This window comes from Triturus cristatus, chromosome 10 (genome assembly GCF_964204655.1).
Source record: "Triturus cristatus chromosome 10, aTriCri1.1, whole genome shotgun sequence".
Taxonomy (NCBI): Eukaryota; Metazoa; Chordata; class Amphibia; order Caudata; family Salamandridae; genus Triturus; species Triturus cristatus.
Window position 1 is genome coordinate 918,210,836 of NC_140593.1, and position 21,335 is coordinate 918,232,170.

General features: G+C 42.5%; 1 protein-coding gene across 1 annotated transcript in view; it reads right to left on the bottom strand.

Annotated features, from left to right (window-relative positions):
• Window positions 1-515: 515 nt before the first annotated feature.
• LOC146796256 (myosin light chain 1, cardiac muscle-like) overlaps window positions 516-21,335 on the bottom strand; it is a 164,380-nt gene continuing 143,560 nt past the window's right edge. The window contains exons 6-7 of the mRNA XM_085628748.1: window positions 14,570-14,605; window positions 516-1,205 (exon numbers count right to left, since the gene is read on the bottom strand). Of these exons, the coding sequence (XP_085484874.1) occupies window positions 14,577-14,605 (29 nt within the window). The 3' untranslated portion in view covers window positions 516-1,205; window positions 14,570-14,576. The remainder of the gene's footprint in view (window positions 1,206-14,569; window positions 14,606-21,335) is intronic.

A 21,335-nucleotide genomic window follows, 5' to 3' on the forward strand; every position in this document is an offset into this window, starting at 1 on the left:
CACTACACTGCATCACTCCTTGGCAGGCATAAGGTTTTGATGTAGTGGCGTCCTAGAAGTGATATAGTAAAATCCTATAAATTTCACTGCGTCACTTTTACAAGGCTTTCCTGCGTGGGAACACCCACCCTGCATACATTATACCTGACGCAGGTATAATGTGACGCAGGGCTTTACAACGACACGCATCTCCCTAGATGTGTCACGTTGTAAATTGGCTCCATTTTTTACGCCACCACTGCATCACAAAAGTGATGCAAAGGCGGCGCAAAAGGGACGCAAGGGGCTTGTAAATCTGCCCCTAAAATTACACTTTCGGAAAGCTTGCAGTTCCTGCACCTCTAAAAGCCAGGGGGGAATGGGTGACTTGGTGGACAGGGCATCTGCCAAATGTAGGAAACATCACATCCGTCAAACTCTAAGTAATCGCCTAAAGCTACTTCCAATTTAAGAACATTCAATTCTATCAGGGATATGAAGGCCCCAACAACATAAAAATGAACAACCAACTCCAATTTGAGAAATATGAGTTTAATTACAAACAATTTAGTCACAATCTTATTGGGTTTTTACGAAACAATGATAGATTTAATACAGAGTTTTCATACAATAATTTTAATATATGTGATATTTCGCTTCCAAAAATAATGTCGAACTAACGGCATTTTAACAAAGAACACTGATGTGAGTGTGGATTTGAGAATTCCTCTAGCGTACACAGTAATAAAGGGCAGGGAGCATTTTTATCGATGATAAAAAGAGCTCGACTATATATATATATTTGTGGAATACATTACTGAATGTCAAGACAATTTTGATAGCAATGTATATTAAAACTCTCTCTCAATTTACTGTGCAGCAGATAAACAAGAACCAGCGTGCATGAGATCTTTCATTTAAAAGGCTACCCTCGTTAAAAAATAATGACTCACGATGAGAAGTGCGCATTTTGATGAACCCACCAAGTGTAATTTGTGGGAAAACAATGCGCCATCTTGTGGAGGTATAGAAATGATCTGCGGTAGTGAAATCCGCTGGCAGCGTGCGGTGTCTTTGAGGTGATGTTCTTCTTGTTGCAAAAATGTTGTAAAAAACAAATAAATCACTGTAAGGTTCGGCTTAGTAATTGGAAATTCCAGAAAAAAACACAGCGTGACCGTCTGAAGTATCAGGTGCCATCAGGACTGTATAGGAAATGTCTTAGCCTAAAAAAGAAGTAAAAATGAACATATTTGTAATAGTATTGAAGCTTTTACACATCACTCTACATAGGTAAGGTCACTGGAGTTCAGTTCCATCATATTATAGTGAACATTTAGCCCCGTCAACTCTAGGGGCCTGATTGCAAGGCTAGTGAATAATTAACTTGTATTTAAGATCAATACCATTACTGATCTTATGAGTATAGGACGGTTTTGCTTTACTATCTAGCACTGATTAGTTTGGACATTTTGTTTGACTTACTTATAAGTCTAACTATAGAGGTCAGATCCCTTTTTATTATGGTTTATACCTATATATTAGAATATACTGATACGTATGATGAAGATTGGTTTATAAGACGTCTTCTGACCTTACAGGGTATAGAAGACTGCATTTCATTTTCTCCTTGATATTGATTTTTGTACTTGGGTAAGTGTTAAACTACCGTATTTATTGTTTTCTCCTTTACTGTCGCATGGACACGGGTTTGGATATTGTCAAGTGTTTTATGGTGGTCGTCTTTTGGTTTTGTACTCTGTCTCATGTTCCGTTATGGAACTTGTCTTTTCTCGTGATAGGTATGTTACTTTATTATATTTATTTATGTTTATTTTCTCTTTTTTTGCATTAACTCACGGTTTATGTTTTCATTACATAGAACAACTTTTCAAACAATTATATTTTCTGTTCTTTTTTCGTCACTTGGGGTGCACAGTGCACATTGTAGGCTTTCTTTCTCTTTTCTTTTTCTGTTGAGATCTTAGGCTGAAGGACATCTTTTTACTTCAAGTGTCTTTACTGCAAAAAGTTGCCCTTTTGTTTCTGGTGTGTTTATAATGCGGTTTCTACAACACTGCGCAATTAATTAACCAGAATGCACACATGTGGTGTGGGTAGAGTTAAGTTTACCACTTGAACAATATGTGTAATGTTGGAACTATGTAATACAATGTAGCCTATTTTTTGTCTCTAGCCCTGATGAAGTCCTGGGCTGATAGCCTTGGGGACGAAACACATGTTGGCTTGGCTTGTAGGCATTAGCTTGAAGAATATGTACAGGAATAAGAAATATATGTGACAAGATTGAATTAAAGAAGAAGAAACGAACATAGAACGGATATTTGGACTTTATTTGACCCTCTTATATAAGAGCTGTTGTGCTCGGTTTACCTCTTTTCAATTAATAGTGAATAATTCCACCCGCTCGGATGCGTTAGATAACCCAAGATTAGTTCCATTTGGCAGGTCAAACCTGATGAAATTTAACAGGGGAAAACATACGGGGGCCTCCTTCACAACGTTTTAGATGTAGGGCAGCGCTGCAAGCCTTCCTGCTTCGCTGCCCTACATCATAAGAAAAGGGCAGGAATGCTCCTTATCTATGAGATACAGCGTGTTCCTGTCCTCATTTACTGTGCTGGCCCACAAATGGCAGCATAGCGCCAATACAGGCACCCTTGCAACGTTATGCAAGGGTGCCTGCGTTGAAATCTGGTTGTTTTTGTGCATGGAGTTCTGCGAGTATATGGGAACACGTCTGGGCTGAGGGTGAATTGGGAAAAGTCCACATTGGCACCAGTCAGAGTTGACTTTCCCACAAGTGGGGTAGATGTCAGAATGCCGGTGGAGATGGACCATTTTTGGTACTTGAGTGTGATAATAGCACACTCCTCTCAAAGCTGTTGCTACCTCAACAACGTGCACTTTTGGCCAAGGCTAGGAGAGAATTTAAAGTGTGAGCATCAATGCCGCTCTCCATGACAGGTTGTGGGGCCATTTTAAAATGATCTCCCTCCCTGCTTCCTCTTCATCCTGCAGCACTACCCACACCCCCTCTTCCTCACACTTCACCGACTTTCAGTAAGCCCTTGCCACTTTCCTTTGAGCAGGAAAGACCCCGTGGGTGTCTTTTGTGAAGTGCAGACATTCGCCATACATTGGGGGCCCGGGCTGAGCAGACATCTAGCGGTACTTCTGGGCCTCACAGATGGTTCTGATGAATGACTGGCTGAGTTGGGACAAGCACGATCCTACTTACACATTGGAGTAGGAGTCCATTGAGGCCCAAGGGATCCTATATCTACTATACAGTGGGACCCTACCCCACTCTTTACCACCATCGCAAGATTTTCCCTACTTTGCTAGCGAGCAGCGCTTAAGCAAATTAAATGGCATCAGATCCTAACAGTCATGACTCTCCTGTGGCTGGACACCTGGTCGTCTCTGGCGTCAAGGCTCCAGAGATTTTCCCATGGCACCTTATTGGTATCATTACCTTAGAGGATGTCTGGAAGGGGACTCACATTAAAACATTTGAGGCACTGTCAGCGGAGTTTCAGGCGCTCAAAACACAATTCTATCGCTATCTACAGTTTAGACATACACAAGCCATCTTTCGGGACAGACTCACTTCATTGCCTGATCACAGCTCCCTAGAGGCTCAGGTTGGGCCAGATAAGCTTGGAAAAGGGGTTTTCTCTCAAATGTACAAAACCATTGTGTGTATTTTGCCAAACCAACTTGAGAAATTTAGGGAGGACTGGGAGGCAGACTTGGGAGGGCTGGAGAACACTGAATGGGCTGAAGCCAAACTGGCCCCTTGAGTGTTTGCGCTCTCCATGTATCTCAGGCTCATCCAGTTGCAATACTTGCACCACTACTACTATGGGCCTGCGAGGCTGCAAAGTATGTGTATGGCTTTCAATCTGAACTGACTCAGGTGAAGAATGTTGCCTAGAACATTCTACTACATGGTATGGGGGTGTGCAGCAGTCCAAAGGTACTGCTACATGATAAACAGGAATCTAGGGAGTGTCATGGGCATGTCGCTAGCACTAGATCCAAATATTCTACTGCTGGGGTTCATGGACAACTTAAGTGGCCTGCGCAGTGTCTATACTTTAAAGGCCATAGAACACATACTATCAAAGACAGCTATAGCACATCTGGTGAGAGAGTGAACCCCCATGGCTACCAAATGCATTAGAAGATTGGATCATTGTGCCAAATTAGAAGAATTGCCATACCAAAACAGAGGTGCAAGTAAGAATTACGCCAAGATATGGCGTCCTCAGCTTGAATCCATCTCCCATGTGACCGCACACTCCCTGACAACTGTTGATGGCTCCGTGGGGTACATATGTACCATGACCATGCCGCATTTGTCCTGGGCTGTAATGCGATATGGTGGGTTGATATCAGACACTAATAGGCTTTAGCTTTATGTTACATTTGAATTTATGTAAAAGCAAAAATCAATAAAGGAAGTTTATAAAAAAAATATCAACCACCTCACTAAAGGATCCGCAGAGACTAGAGTTGATCATTATCATCACAGATTTCAACAGTGGCCTCAACACTCCAATAAACCCTTGTGTGAATGTTAATATGTTTTGCTGGACATCTCTCTGCTCCACGTGCCCTTCTCCAAATCATCGTGCTGCGGCCGTGCGTATCATGCTCACTGCGCCACTGAATTCCAGCTAGCCTGGCTGATGAGGGGTGTTATCCCGAAACCGGTCCCAGGATGCTTGTTTACGGTCCAGGGAGGATCTAGCTTGGCAGTTCCGGCTGGACTGTTCCCATGAGAAACAGGGTGAAGACTGATTTGCATATGGCTGGGTCCAAAATGGAGTGGCATGGTGAACAAAAGAGCGATGGATTAAACCTAGATATTTGTAACTGGGGAGAATGTTTGCATTGTTCAGCATTCCATTAATCATTTGTTCCTTTTGCTCTTCTCCAAATCAACCGCAGCCATGGTTGCTCTAGTTTGATAATGTGCTTCTGTACCATTTTCTTTGTAACCCACAAAGACGATTTGTAGTAGAAATGCATACTTCTAACATTAGATACAAACGTATTTTGATTTTTAAGGTTCCATTGTTGACACACTTGAACAATTATTTCTCCAGGCTATTCAGCTCCGGTTTTCTGTAAGGACGGGCAAATATTTACAGCCTCCGTAAACATCATTAACCCGGGAAAGAGGATTTACACTCCCTATTACTTGTTGGTCCAGGACAAATTAGGCATACCATGGAGAACCAGTGTTTAATGCACCAATCTGCACGGATTTGTGGTTAGCCAACTATTACCCATCAATTAATTTTGCCAGGATAAAAAACTGCAGGTCGGGGAGTTGTTACCACATGTAGTAACTACTCCCCTCGCCGTGAACTCCAGACTGCGCAAAATCAGAATTTTCCACTTCAATCATAATCAGGTCATTGAAGTTTTTTTTTATTTTACCCCAAGACTAAAATTATTCGTGGAAGCATGGTTTTCTATAATTTGATGGTCTCAGTGCAAATGGTCGACGGCGACTCAAGTAAATGTCAGGTAGGATCTATGGGGCATATCAACAAGGGCTTTATCTCTGCTTTTTTGGCTTTAAAAGCCAAAAAAGCAGAGATAAAACTAGCGCCCTATCAACAACAGGGTGCTAACACGCAAATGTGCATGTTAGCACCCTTTTACTCTACGCTTCCCCTTGCATCTCTAATGAGATGCAAAGGGGGCGTTCCTGAGTAAAATAATAGAAGAAATGTCGCTAAGCGACATTTCTCCTATTATCAAGAATGTCGCTAACCCTGTTAGAGACAAAAAAAGCAGCGCTAACCGCGGTTAACGCTGCTTTTTTACATCTGGTATTTTTCTGACTTAGCCATGATATCCTATGGAAGGAGGATATCATGGCTAAGTTTGCCTGTCCCTATCAACAAGGTAACGTGAGATTATCGCTGGGTCTCCAGCGATAATCTCACGTTAGCCTGTTAGCGTGAGGATTTTTATCGCTATTGAGATAAGCGTTGCTAATAGCACGCTATCTCAGCGATAAAAATCAACGCTAGCCGGCGATAATTATCCTAGCGCTAAGTGCGCTTAGAGATAATTATCGCCGGTTGTTGTTGATATGCCCCTATATTCCTACTACTGCTGACAAGCATCATTTTAATAGGTTTGTGGGAAAGACTGCATGAGATTGGAGTGATTTGATGCAACCCACAATCACAACAGGCCAAACCACCTCTAGCCACCCTGAATATACCCATACACCATTCCATAAACTATATAATTTAGTTTCCGATGTTTATAGGCCGTTTAAACAAGAATATGCATTCCCAACAGTGTTTATAATAAAAAAGGTGTTATTATATGCAAACTTGTGGATCTAGTTTTGGGGTCAACTGTGTCTAAATTGAAGCTCAAAAAACTTTGAAAGTTTGTCAAAACTCAAATCACCATAACCCAATTCATTTCTCTCTGGCCTAGCCACTCCACTGAACATGCAGGCAAAATATGTTGCCACAGTTTTCTGTACATGATCTCGTTCTATAAAGATGCAGTCCATCTCGAGGAGTTGAAAGGGAAATCTAAATATTCTTTATAAATGTATCATCCGAAACAATTATACAAAAAATGTGGCATATTTGAATGAATGGTAAAAAGTGAATTTAAATGTGCCGTGTTTAAACAAATTCAGTGAAAAGAAACGTAAATGGAAATATTTGGTAATAATTGCTCTTTTGGTATTTTAAAACATAGCACTAAGAACCCTAGGAAACGCATGGTAGCTGTTGTGAAAGAAGGTAACTGAAATAAAAAAGGAAGTGCGAGAAGAGGGCTAGTTATGGAGGGGAAGAGAAAGAAGATAGTCTGTTTCCACTAGAGACATGGAGGGACTAGAAACAAAAACACCGATTGCAAAAGTAGAACAGAGAGTCGAGTCCTGAAACATAGAGGGGCAACTGGAGGTTTACCCCTGCATTTAAAAGAACACCCAGCCGGTGCTCAATTTGTGCTGGTGGTTTCCGGTGCTTAGACAAGGTTTCAGCCTCTTATCCGACCTATCACTCTTTTGTCACCGGTAAGTACTCACGAAAAACGTATTTATATAAGTGCATCAATAATTTCTCATTTGTCCAATAACTGTGACTTGATAACAATGTGTATAATGTCCACATCAATGATTGTGTGCATATAAATGTTTTATGATTAATTGTACATCAAAAGAGAAAATACAGAGAAGATAAACATGAAAAACGGATATTTTTTGATAAATAAAAAAACAAAAGACGAAAAGAACTTTTTTGTAGACAATGAGTTGTTTCTGATTATTGGGAATTATTGATGCACTTATACAAATAAGTTTTTCGTGAGTACTTACCGGTGACAAAAGAGTGATAGGTCAGATAAGAGGCTGAAACCTTGTGTAATTGTTCTTCTTCCCCCCTCTTGGACCTAAAAGCAACTGGGGAAAACCTTTTTTCTATATGCGGTTTCCGGTGCTTAGCACAGGCACTTATTTTACAGGGCCGGGACTATAGAATATTTCTCATTCTGATTGGATAATTGTGGCTAAGCTAGGGCCAGGCCGGCTGGGACAGCAACGGCGAAGGACAACGTTTTCAGCAAGGCACGGCATATGAAGAGCACAGTAAAGTGCGTTTGTACCTTTTGCATGCCTGGCTGCCTGAATCTGAAATTGTTTGGCCATAAATAGATCCTCCCTTGATAGTGTGCTCGTCATCCATCACCAACTCCAGTCAGACCATTTTGCCTATTGGTGTGCTGCAAAGGCTGCACTACACTTAGCTGCCAGCACACTAACTGATGCTTTGCGGCTGTGAGAGTTTTGGAAGGGCAACATTACAGAGAGTAGCTGAGCAACAGGCACCGGCAATGGAATGTTGAAATGTGAGGTGGACACCTACCTGCACAGATTAATTAATCGCCCACCATGGAGCAGGTAAGAGACGGAAACCATTGGCACATTAGTTCCTTGCTGCTTCCTGAAGCTTCTCATCTGGGTGAGTTTGTGAGAAACACTCATATGGATGACTATCCACACAAATCCCTGGGCTTAGCAGCCTGTGAGTCATGGGCCTCCTGGCCCATCTGGATGTCCATTGAATCATTATGACTGAATTTCATGGTACAAAACAGGAGAATCTGGGGTCAATTCCAGTTTCCTGCTGGACCAAATCATGTGAGAGTAGGCAAAGACAGAAACCATTGTCAGCACTGGACCCTTGCTGTAATCTGGATGTGCCTTGAAAAAACACAATGAGATAGTTTGTGTCTTTTGGAGGTTGTTTAGAGTTTAACGGATGTAGGATTTTCCACTGGGTCTATTTGGGGTCTGCACATGTCCCACGACCATCAACGTTAAGTAACCACCTCTGTCATCTCCCATTTATATAGACGGTTCAGTTTGCAAGAGCGCAGAGAGAAAAGGAAGAGTACATAAAGAATACTATTGGTATTCTGGGCATACTTTAAAAATATATGAAAAGGTCCTTGTTGGACTTGGCCCTTTTTGCAGGGTCATCCCTGAACTTTTTCCCTTCCTCCTGTATTCTGTCTGACCTGTTTTTGTTGGTTTTATGAGTCTGAGCACTTTACCACTGCTGATCTGTGCTAAAGTGCATATGCTCTCCCTATTCTTAAATTGATGTACTGATTAGTGACTCCATGATTGGGTTATTTGGTTTACCTGTCAGACCCTAGTAGAGTGCACCATGTGTGCCCAGGGCTTGTAAATCAAATGCTGCTGGTGGGCTTGCAGCACTAGTTGTGCCACCCACAGAAGCAGCTTGTAAAGTGTGTCTCAGGTCTGCCATTACAGAGCCTATGTGCAGTCTGGTACTGCCATGCTGACTGACCAAGTGCACCCACTTGCCAGTCCCTAAAACTTCCCTTATCTTCATATCAGACACCCCTATGGTAGGCCCAAGGGCAGGGTGCATTGCAAGTATAAGGTAGGACATGCCCTGGTGTGTGTGGCATGTCCTGGTAGTGAATTACAGCCATTTTCGTTTTTCACTATTGCAAGGTTACCTGTCCCCTTAGGCCAGAATGGGCAGTTTGATTATTACATTTTATAATCCTAACTGACTCAGGGAACTAGGTAGAAATTCGACTTTAGTATGCCTGAACTCCGAATGATAAAATACATCTTTTAGTGAAGTTGGTTTTAACATTCTGTGTTTGAAAATACCACTTTTAGAAAGAAGTATTTTCTTGCTTAATTTGTCCAAGCCTGCCTCTGCTACGTTGTGTATCGTGTGTCTGGTTCTGTGAGGGAAAGGGGCTGGGTAAGTCCAGGAGAGAGGGTGAGTCAGCACAGGGCTGAATAGGAAGATCTACATGTAGATGGGTGGGAGGAGTTACACCTGGGACCTGAAGAGGGCTGTGCCTTCTCTCCACAATGCTGGCTCCACCTCCTGTGGTGCGTCTGATGTCTCTGCCCTGCACTCTCAAAGGAAAGAAGGAGTCTTGTAAACAAAGTGCTCCAGGACTGCACAGAACTGGCTTGGACTAGGCAAGGGCCTCTCTGCCTTCAGAGAACAAAGAGAAAAGTAGTATAAATATGGGGACCCAGACCCCAAGACTTTAGATAACTTCTGGAACAACAAGATGAAACCTCTACCAAGGAGAAGAACCAAAGGAAGCTGTTGGAGTGGACTGCGTCCCTGCCAGTGTGCTGTGTTGGCCTACAGTGGTATCTTCAGTACCAAGGAGAGGAGAAGGAACTTTTGTGTGTACTTCATCATCATGCTGAATATTTCTCCAAGGGCTTGAACTTGTGCTTGCCTCCTGCTGAAGTCTCAGGGACAACAGACTTCACCACCAGCTCCCCTCTGAATTTCCTTGCTGGGAATTCTATCTGCAGAAGCCTGCGTGTCGCTGGGAGCTGGAAGCGCGACGCAACAAGAAGAAGCGTGTCGTCACCGCAGCTGTAGTCATTGCATCGCCGGAGAAGCGTGCCGCAGCCGCATCTCCCAGAAGCGTGCCTTCATCGCAGCTGTCTGCTGTCACATCACCAGAGAAGTGTGTCGCAACCGGGAGGGTCACCATCGCATCATCGAAGAAGCGTGTCACAGGGCCTGTCGCGGCTCCAAAGTACAGAGTCGCCGCAAGGCTGCCAGGGCATGCACGCAACGTCTTCACATCATCACATCAAGGGCGCCATCTTATCGCATCGCACCGGATTGTCGCATTGCATCGAGGAGCCATCTTGCTGCATCGCAACCAGGCTGCAGCACGAGAATCTACGCATCACCTCCTCTCCGGTAAGGATCAAGAGGAATCCCCTACTCTGCGCAAGCATTGAGGCGCGACACATCGTCTCCCCCGAAGCAAGGAACCGATGCATCGCCAACACTGTGAGCCTTTTTTTTATTTTGCGTTACGCATCCAGGTACTTTTGTGAGAACTGTGTCGCATTTACCATCAACCTGAACTAAGTTAATTCTACCATCTTTAAGTCAATTTGAGTACAGTATTGTGGATTTTTGTCGTTTGTGGTCTTGTGTTAAGTCTATATAAAGAATACTTATTTTTATAAAACCTGTGTGGTGTCCATCTGTAGTGCTTTCACTGTATTACTGAATGTGTTCACAAATGCTTAACACACTACCTCTGAGATAAGCCTGTCTGCTCGTGCCAAGCTACCAAGGGGGTGAGCAGGGGTTATCCAGTAATGTAATACCCTTTCCCTGACCTGGAAGCAAGGGTCCCTATTTGGTCAAAGGTACCTACCTCTGCCAACTAGAGACCCCCAGTTCTAACAGTCCTTGTCCCAGTTGATTTAAGACTCACTTTAATCCCAGCCTTTCTGTATGCTGGCCCACTCTCCTCCTTAAAAAGGATGCCCAGATCCTGCAAGATTTGGTCCAGCTCTGTGAAAGTCCTATGGTAAAAGGACACCCAGATTCTGCAAGATTTCGTCCAGGTCTATGAAAGTCCCATTGTAAAAGGATGCCCAGATCCTGCAAGATTTGGTCCAGGTCTGTAAAAGTCCTATCGTAAAAGGACGCCCAGATTCTGCAAGATTTGCTCCTGGTCTGTGAAAGTCCTATCGTAAAAGGATGCCCAGATCCTGCAAGATTTGGTCCAGGTTTTTGAAAGTCCTATCGTAAAAGGATGCCCAGATCCTGCAGGATTTGTTCCAGGTCTGTGAAAGTTCTATCATAAAAGGACGCCCAGATCCTGCAAGATTTGGTCCAGGTTTGTGAAAGTCCTATCGTAAAAGAACGCCCAGATCCTGCAAGATTTGGTCCAGGTCTGTGAAAGTTATATCGTTAAAGAATGCCCAGATTCTGCAAGATTTGGTCCAGGTCTGTGAAAGTCCTATTGTAAAAGGACGCCCAGATGTGCAAGATTTGGTCCAGGTCTGTGAAAGCCCTATCGTTAAAGGACGCCCAGATTCTGCAAGATTTGGTCCAGGCCTGTGAAAGTCCTATCGTAAAAGGATGCCCAGATCCTGCAAGATTTGTTTCAGGTCTGTGAAAGTCCTATCGTAAAAGAACACCCAGATCCTGCAAGATTTGGCCCAGGTTTGTGAAAGTCCTATTGTAAAATGATGCCCAGATCCTGCAAGATTTGGTCCAGGTTTTTGAAAGTCCTATTTTAAAAGGATGTCCAGATCCTGCAAGATTTGGTCCAGGTTTTTGAAAGTCCTATCGTAAAAGAACTCCCAGAACCTGCAAGATTTGTTCCAGGTCTGTGAAAGTCCTATCGTAAAAGGACGCCCAGGTCCTGCAAGATTTGTTCCAGGTCTGTGAAAGTTCTATTGTACTTCTTCCTATTTCAAAGTCTACAGAGGTGTTCTACTTCCTAATAATATCTTACTTCCCCCTCTCTCCATATGAAAGGGACCTTCAACAATCAGAAAGGCTGGAAGAAACCAAGGCTTATCAAGCTTGATGTCAGTGGATTGACCTGGTCTCTCTGAGAATAATAGCCACACTATTCGATTTAAATATTACCATGATGGATTTTTGCTGGGAGTGCAACTTGTCTCACGCACAGCCCACAATAGATAGGCCACACACCATGACATCAGGCCTGAACGGCCCCTTCCCTGGGGCCAGCAAACAGCATGCACCGAGTCTGCGTCCGGGCAGGGAGGATAACTTAAAGTTTGCGGCGTCACAACAGCACTGCCTCTAGGGTCCCAGGAGTCCCCAGCTGGAAGAATTCTGCAGGATAATGCTGGTGTTCCAAGGAGCCTCTTGGAAAGGCAGCCATCTCCTTGCGAGGCAAACTCTGCCTCCAGATCAGCAATTCTTTGTTTCCCTTCTAAAGCATCTGTGTAACTAATCTATATGACATTTTCTCTAAACTCAACAAAAAATACTTAAGCAAACAACATCTGCATATTTGACTTCAAGGAATATACGATGTTGTGGTAATTGACTGTGATAGTTCACCGTGCCCTGTGCGTCATTGGAACACATTGGTATTAGCCACAATCTCACAGTCTGACCCCATATTAGAAGTATGTGGAATACTTTATGTCCATAACAGATACAAGATTGCCTCTTTAAAAATATATACATTTTGAAAATTCCATGGAGTTTAGTAATTATAAATAAAGGCAGGGCACTCTCTTTAACCTTATAACCATTTCATCAAAGCGATAAGCCATTGTGCTAACATTTAAATATTTACAGTTCGTGTACTGTAAAAACAAGAGACCCCCGTAGGCACTATCAAGAGTGTACACGAGGAGACACTCTAAAGAGTGGAAGTAACATCAAACAATTATAGGCAAAGACCCCACGCGTGTCAAATTCTAAAAAAACACAACAAAACCGCATAAATTAGCTAGGAAATACCCGGGGAATTACTGGATTTTAGACGATGTTAACCTTGATACTCTAGAAAGCCATATATTGAATGCTTTGGTGTGTCATACTGTCAAAATTCTGTATCCAGCTTGACTCAAGGCCTCGCGTTCCATGACTTAAAGTGTCTCATTTGGTGACTGCAAATAGCTCTCTGTCTTATTCAGTGCCTTCCTTTATTTGAGAACTACCCCAATGTGAATCTTCTCTGACAGCAGTGCTTAAAAATGTAAAAATATTGTTAGATGGCTGTGTGATGCAATACTTGGTTTATTTAATGCACAGCCTCATTTCCAGCTGGGCCAGCATTACAACCAGGGTGTACTACTTTCCTGGTTTGTGCCATGGAGCCCCTTCAAACAGGTGCGTTGGGAGTAATCAAGTGCCGGGCATCCTATTATGATGAATGCGCTGCGCCAGGACAGCCGCAAACTTGCACTGCCTTTGGGCAACACATTCAAGTGAAATACGGAGCGGCTGCTTCAAAGGTAGCGGCTGCTTCAAAGTTTCTCCATGTTTCTCTGTGCAGGTGGCAATGAGCCTACACTTTGAAGAGGGTTTAAAGATCCATTGCAGGGGGTACAGTGAGGGGTAGACTCGCCTGCAAGTGGATGTTTGGGTGGTTCTTCAGACCCCCACTTACCCATTTGAAATGGCTGCCTTCAAATGTGTGCACTGGCAGTGTGACATCTTTTTGTGTAAAGATTTTCAGTGTGCCTCCTAAGGGCATGTTTGCCTCGGCACCAGCTTCACTAAATGGCATGGGTGCACAGGCAAAGTGATTCCCTCATTTGCGTCAGTCCATGGGCCATGCAAATGAAGGAACACCCTCTCACAAAAGCACTGGCGCTACATGTGCACAGCTGCTATCAGTATGTCAGAAGGGGTCGCTCAAGTGTTTGCAGCCCTTTCTGTAATTCCAAAGTGCCCTATTGGTGCACAAAGTGGGCGTGCACGCCCATTACACTCTTGGGCACTTTCCGTCATACAGCCCCTGATCACATTAGAACTAAGAAAGGGCGTTTGATTTGAAAACTAATGCTGCACCCAGTGTTTGGTGTAGTCAGATCTGGTGATCATTAGATCCACTGTAGGGATCGATGGCTGACCTCATGGTAACAGCTTAAAATCTTGGTTGGTCCATTCAGCATTACATCCTAAAATGAATGCCACAGAGTTGGGTTAGAATGCACATCTGTTTTCTGGCAATATATCCTACATAGTCATCAATGAGGAAAGTGCTCGCAGCAAATAATCTTGATATCTTATCAGTGGCGCCTACTCGAGGGAGTGCTGCAGAGTGGGGGAGGGGCACGGTGGGGGCTAGTAAATCCGGCATATGGCCAACCGGAGTTCAGTGAATAAATAAATAAATAAATAAAATGAATTACATTGCGTGGGCTGCAATGCCATTTGCGTTGGAGCGCACGCAATGTAATTTGTTTTATTTATTTATTTATTTATTCGCTTAACTCCGGTCGGCCGTAAGCCAGAGTTTACTACCCCCCACCGTGCCCCTCCCCTGCCCCTCCTCTGCCCCGTCTCACTGCCCAGCAGCACTCCCTCGTGGAGCCGCCATCTTATATTTCTGTTCAATTTTAAAGGGGAATTACATTAACCGCTCTCGAACACAACACAGAAAACAAAAATACGATAGGACAATCATATATAAAAACCCTTTTTTATACAGAAACAAATGTAGGCAACCTCTGCAGTACAAATGCGCTCACCATATGTTCAGCTGGCCATGATGTGCTTTACAAAAGCTGGAAAAGTAAACAAAAGAGAGCAGTTAAAATGTGTCAACCCCATATGATGTTAAAGTACTCAGGTGCCTCGAGGCACTATTCACTAACACTTTGCTCACCCGTAGGCGGATATTATATTCGCTTTTGTACATACGTTTTTGCATTATTGTGCAAGGCATTTCTAAAACAGACTAATCTAGGTGCTTCCACCTTTGGCGCGTGTCACGATTAGCAAAGTAGAACGCGTTTTACAACCAGAAAAACACATATTTGTCCACTGCGAAGTACATCTTACTTTCCTGATTTTGAAAGGGATGGTGTAACACAGGGAACACACTTTTAACAAGCCTCTGGAGCATAGTGTATAGAATTCCAAGTGGAAACAGTGTAAGTGAAGAGGCAGACAGGAAATCAAGCAGACATACATATGTAACACAAACTGATGCATAGACCTGAGAAAAAGGCATGTGACAAGCCTGACGATGAAACAGATTCTTGACAGAAGGATACTTGGGTGAATGACTGTTTGGATAACTGGGTTGATGAGTGTATAAATTATGGATGGATGGTTGAATGGATGAGTGGCTCAACTGAAGGACTTTGAAAGCCTTTGTGGATGGCTAAGTAGATAAACTGATGCATGATGGAATGTGACGTGTGGTGATAAAATCCTAACAATAAATGGACACCTATAGTATTCTGCTCTGTTTTTGCCTGTCATTAGCTAAGATCCTTTAATTTTATCAATATTACATAATTATATACTTCCTTGTAGGGTCTTTCAGCCAGCCGTTAAACCATTGTTCTGCTGTTGTGTTATTTACATTTTTCTTTCACTCACTACAGGAAATAACATTGGGCAATAAGTCAGCCCAGTTAAGTCATTGGTTAACTGTGAGTGACAGCAATCTGTTCTTTCAAAGCACATCTGTACACAAAGCAGTTCCCTCAAGTACCAGGACTACTTTGGCAACGTGTGATTATCGGGAACAAAAAGCTGCTTTACCTTTAGCCGATGTTTTTTTTCTCTTTAATTTTGGTGTGGACGTGGCAGCTCATCCAACAATAACATTTTGCAAAATCCATGACAAAATAAACCAAACTTTGACAAATCTAAAAATCCGGCCACCAATGTCAGAACTATTGGCTTTTTGGTACTTGTTTTAGACTAAAAAAGAAGTGCTCCAGCACTAGAAGAACAATGCTCAAGATGGACACCCTATTCCTGTTTCCAGGGAGACTGAGATTTAGCATAGGAAGAAAGAATAAGGCAGCGTATTGCCACAAATTTGAAGACAGGGAGGTGGATTTCTCAGTGTGGGGAAAGGTGTCCGTGACTGGCCCATGAATGAAGTGACCGAAACCTGCACTTAGCATGACTCATGGAAGAGCACATGCCCACAAGGTGACAGAATCTGAAGCCCTTTTGACTTGGATATAACTTGACAAATTAAAATGACATTGGCATCATGAGACAACTGAAGATGTACCACAAACTTTTACAGACCACACTCATTGGGGGACTACATGGCTCACTCAATTCTACTTTGAGCTCGTGCTCAGTAATGACCATCCATGACCAAGGGGTGCACAGGGAGGGTTGCCTAATTTAGGTCATAGGCGCTCTCCTCTTTCCGGCTGCAAGTGCTGTTATTCATATGCAGACTTAATCCATCGGGCATGGCAGCGGCCGAGGGTTTTTGGACATTTTCAAAGAGGTTCCATCCATTATTTCAAACGTTGCACATGCCAACCACTCGCTGGGATGTGTGGTTGACGTTCCCAGACCAGTGAAATGTTTAGCACCCTCCTTATGCTGTTAGCTAATTGGGATGGGGCTCTTTCCTGGATGAATTGCCTCCCCAGAAAATTAAAGCCAGGACACCATTGTGTTCAATGATAATACTGAACTAGATTCATAAATGCAGCCTTTATATTCAGATCATGAGATTTAAGAGGGCATTTACATGGGTAGTTATCAAATTAACACATGCCGGAGTTCTACCTGGGTGTTACAAGTTGACAGATAACCAGCTATTGGTGCATCTGTAATTAATGTGATACTAGATTCTCAGGACAACTGTACTATATGGTACGTGTTCTATGGGTATGTGGTAGTCGAATGACTACCTGAAAACTATTCTACACTTATCACTTCTTTGAGATCTGGGCTGACTATTTTTCTGGGGTGGGGTATTTATATGTATTAGGTCAGTGATACTCAAAGAATAGCCCGGGGGCCGCTTGAGGTCCTCTTGACCTTTACATGCCCCCCCCCCGTGATGAGTAGCATAAACTGCTGTTTACTTGCTGAGCACTAATAATCAGAAAAAATGTCAAGCAAACGGGCAAGCATTTGCACGTTAAATGAATTAACTACTGTGGTGTCCTGCACTACTTAACATTAGTTAACTTGAAAATAAATGTTTGTCTGTTTATTTTTATTTTTAGATGTCCTCATACAATCCCTGAACCACCCAGGACCCCCTTCCACCACAGTGTGGCCCTCGGTCACACCACAGACCATACTTTGTGGCCCCCTGGGCAAATGTTTGCGAGTACCCATGTATCAGGTTCTGTAGTGCTGAAATAACTGTTTGTGATGTCTAACCTTTATGTTCTTGTTATATATTGATGTAAGAAGATAAATATAACACGAGATCATAGAAAAACACTATGAATTGAAAGTAACTCATAGCTCTCAGAGAGATGCTTTATTCATGCCCCTAATCATTAGCTTTAAACCAATTGTGTTTGGCTTTAAACTGTTAGCAGCAACCAAACAAGCTACGGCTTGTTTGGTTTCTTTTTTGACAACTTACATTTTTTTGCTTTGGGATTCACAAATCACTAAAGATGGGTTTAGGTATTAACAGACATTGTACAGTATTAACTACGGCAAACGTATCTCTCTTACCGGAAACCTGCTTTATGGGGAATCTAAAACAACGGACAGACATTAATGTCCTTTAAAGTACATGGTAACTGTCTGATAGCATGCTGCACCTCTGATTTGTATTGGATGGTATTAGCTACAGCATATCATGCACTTTCAGTAAAATCAGGACACACAATACATAAAGTTGGTTTCTGAGTTTACAATTCTTGATTTTTTTTTTTAGCTTGGCCTGTCAGACAGATATTGCACGATTATCTCATTAAATTTATATTGTGTCTCTCTACAATTTGCTGTTCCATCTCTGCCACCTGTTGGTGCACAACAGTGATGTTTGCTGGAGAAAACAGATGTAGCGGAAATCACATTTTATATGTAGGGCTGCATTATAATTACACGCATAGAACGCACCCACATATATTCCTTTGTTGTAATAACTTGAAGTGGTATAATTTGAAATGTATTAACCTGAAATGTGAAGTGCATAGGGCATTTTAAAGTAACATGGAGAATTAATGTGGAAAGTAAATGTAACTAGCAGAAAACATTAACATGAAGAATTCGTGTTGTGGAACTGACAATTATTCATGTACTAAATGTGTTATAAATTGTGTCGTTTTACATGTAGGGAAATGCATTAATTGAAGGCACCTTATATTTTTCATACACATTCGTAAAGCTCATATGCTCTTTTCTTATGTTTGCTTATTCTTCTAGGCCTGAAATGCAGTTCCCTGGAAATTTTTGCTTTAGAATTCATAGTTTAAAATTCATCTAAGTTGGAATTTGTTCTTTCTCACGTTTTGTGTTGCAAATGAAAGATGGTTCCCCTTAGCTAGAATAATGTCCTTTTTATTAGTTAGGCAAGGAGAGAAGACGTTACATGGTGTTGCTTGAGTCGAAAAAAGGAAGATCATTGTGCTTGACACAGGAAAAGGCCTGGGAACCAAGGACAAATTGTTGCAAGGAAAGATCCCCATTGTCCAATGGAAAAACACTATTAGGAGTGTATTCAGATCAGATGGCGTGAACCACAATAAAGCTTGGCAAAGTTATCCATGAATAACTTGATGATAGGTTTAGGAAAAGTGCCCACTTCTCCTTCTGCCTTTGGAGAGCGAGCATGTGAGAGCAAGCTCTGCCTCAGTACCTTTATGCTACATGACCCATTAACTGTGGAGAGACTTCTTAGGGAGACTCTACATATTGACACCTTTTACCTTCTTCCTGAAGACGTTTGAGTAGGGATTTCACTTTAGTGTTAGTGTAGGGATAGATCAATGCTCTTTATTCATCAACCCTAGATGCAGGGAAATTTGGACTAATGATTTGACTTTCAGATATGGCTTTATGCTAATTAGGCCTGGGCGGTAAATTCCGTTCCGCTCGCGGAATTTGCGGAATTTTTGTAATTTCGCAATCCACGGAGAACGCGAAAGTGCCCAAAAGTCTGCTTTCAGCGACTTCGCGAATTTTTTTCTTGTTCGCGTTCTCAAAATGCGTGTTCGCGAAATATTTCTCCCCGAGCACGCAAACAGCAACTGTGAACAGGAAAAAAGCATCACGAACAAGCAATTCCGCGTGTTCGCGGAATTTCTGCATGTTCGTGGAGATTTTTTACCATTTCGCGGAGATTTGCGTAACGCGATTACGCAAATTCCGCCCACCCCTAATGCTAATACCGATGTATTTTTACACTCTCATCTTGAGGTGCCTTTATGTTCAGTTATTTTTGGCTTTGTAATAAATCAAATACATTTGACATAGTTGTTTGTGGTTTCTGTGTATTCAAAAGAACTCTTGATGAATTTATTAGCTTATTAATGAATTTCCTCCCCTCTAGGCTTCCATGCCGCTAAAAAGAACCATCAGATTGTGTCTCTAGAGCAGGTCCAGAACTCATGGGCCCGACCCTTTCAGAACCAATGATGGTCTAAATATAAGTGCTAATTTATTGGACAGTCTGAAAATGCAAGCATGCCTCTTCTTTATTTAGAATAAGTTGATTATGAATATAGGTGGGCTTAGGTTAAATGTGTGCATTTGGTATTCCAGTAAAAGGTATATTCTTTAGTGTTAAGACAACATCATCATTTTGATTAGATATGTGGGGGTAATTTGATTAATATCTCAGATGTGTGATTCCAAAAAAGCTGCTCCTCTTCATTCTTTACAAGCAATTTGACTACACTAGAGAGTTTGTCAGCAAGATCTTAAGAATTGACAGACTCCTGTTCTTCTTTCCTAGTTCAATTACCACAATGATACTCCTTGTATGCCCCAGAATAAACAGAAATGCCCATACAACATTATCATGATTTAATTTAGACATGCTTTACTTAAAATCTGCAACAGTCATGGAAGTAGACATCAGTATTGCTGTGCCCAGTGGATTAGGAATGCAAAGGTTGCCATTCGACATGCAGCTAGACCAGGGGGAAAAAGATGCAAATGGAAAAATGTCTTTTGGTAATTGTGACTGGAGACTGTGGCTGTGTCTTGCCAAAGGCCAGGGGCTGTGCTAAACCATAGGTGCAGGATTGAGCTCCCCCCTCAGTAAAAATATTGTTATTGCATCTATTTGTAAAGGAGCAAGTCACAGCATAATGTCATTGCATGGCACAGATATTGCAGTGGCCCTTCGGCACTGATAACAGATTGTATGTGTGCATACAATGCTGCGTTTTGATCCACCTCATGATGATGAAAGACTGCGCACCGCTGCGAGAGGAACCTATGACGAAAGGATCTTCTAGTGCGCACCTCAGTCCACTGAGCACTTGGCCGACTTGAACACAAAGGTAGGTGAAAACTTGGTGAACAGAAGGAGCCACGCTAACTCTTCCCAAAGTACACAATATAACCAGAAGTGAATAATGTTTGCAGATGAGATCAAACTCACCTTTTTTACTAGCGCTCAAAAAATGTTTCCAAGTTGCAAGTGCATCCATGTCTCTCTAAAATCGATTTGTCTATGCACAAAGAAAGATAGCACAATACATCAGACCCTCTGAAAGGCTTGCAGAGACGAGGCAGAGTCAGTTTAATAGTCAGGTCCCCGCTTCTAATGTCAGAAAGGTAGCGCAGTGGGTTAAATTGGCTTACACGTGCAGGCTGGGGAACAAGGGGCTCAGAAATCAAGGGCACCTCACCCATGGGTGGCCGATGGTGATGTCCATGCCATTAGTTCGGTTGAGAAGGGTCCGCAGGTATCTCGAAACATCGAAGTCACTTCGCGAGTAAACTTACATACCCTCACTAAGCTTAAATACTTTGGCGGTTTTAGCAGATCCGAAGTTACCTCTGAATCTACAGGTCACCAAATAAAGCAAACAAAAAAAAAATACTCATACGTATTTCTAAAGCAGAGAAATTTCTAAAAAAATACTACCACCTCCCGGACTCAAAATTTAACCGTTCCACCTGCGCCCGATGATCCAATAGTTGCATCTGTATCTCAGAAAGGCCGGATGGGGGACTCAAGAGGTGGGGCAATTTTGACGTTGACTTAAAAAATGTATCTTACTATGCCAGGTCACCATAGCAACATTTCCAATGCCCGACAGCAGGCTAAATTGTGTGGCAGGCACATAGTGCACAGATTATGGGTTGCATGCAAGGCTGAGTTGTTTGAAGTGCCACATGATCCCCACATTGTGGCAGGGAGCTCGATATACGTGACTAATGCATTGTAGCGCAGCGATGCGGACAACAGCACTACAATATTAGTCTAACGCCTGATGCATGGTACTTGGCAGGGCTGATTATACCTATTACATGTTGAAGAAATTACAGAATTTCATTCACTTCTCGCTTTAGCAATGTTTTTTTTGAGTAATTTAGTAGATTTTA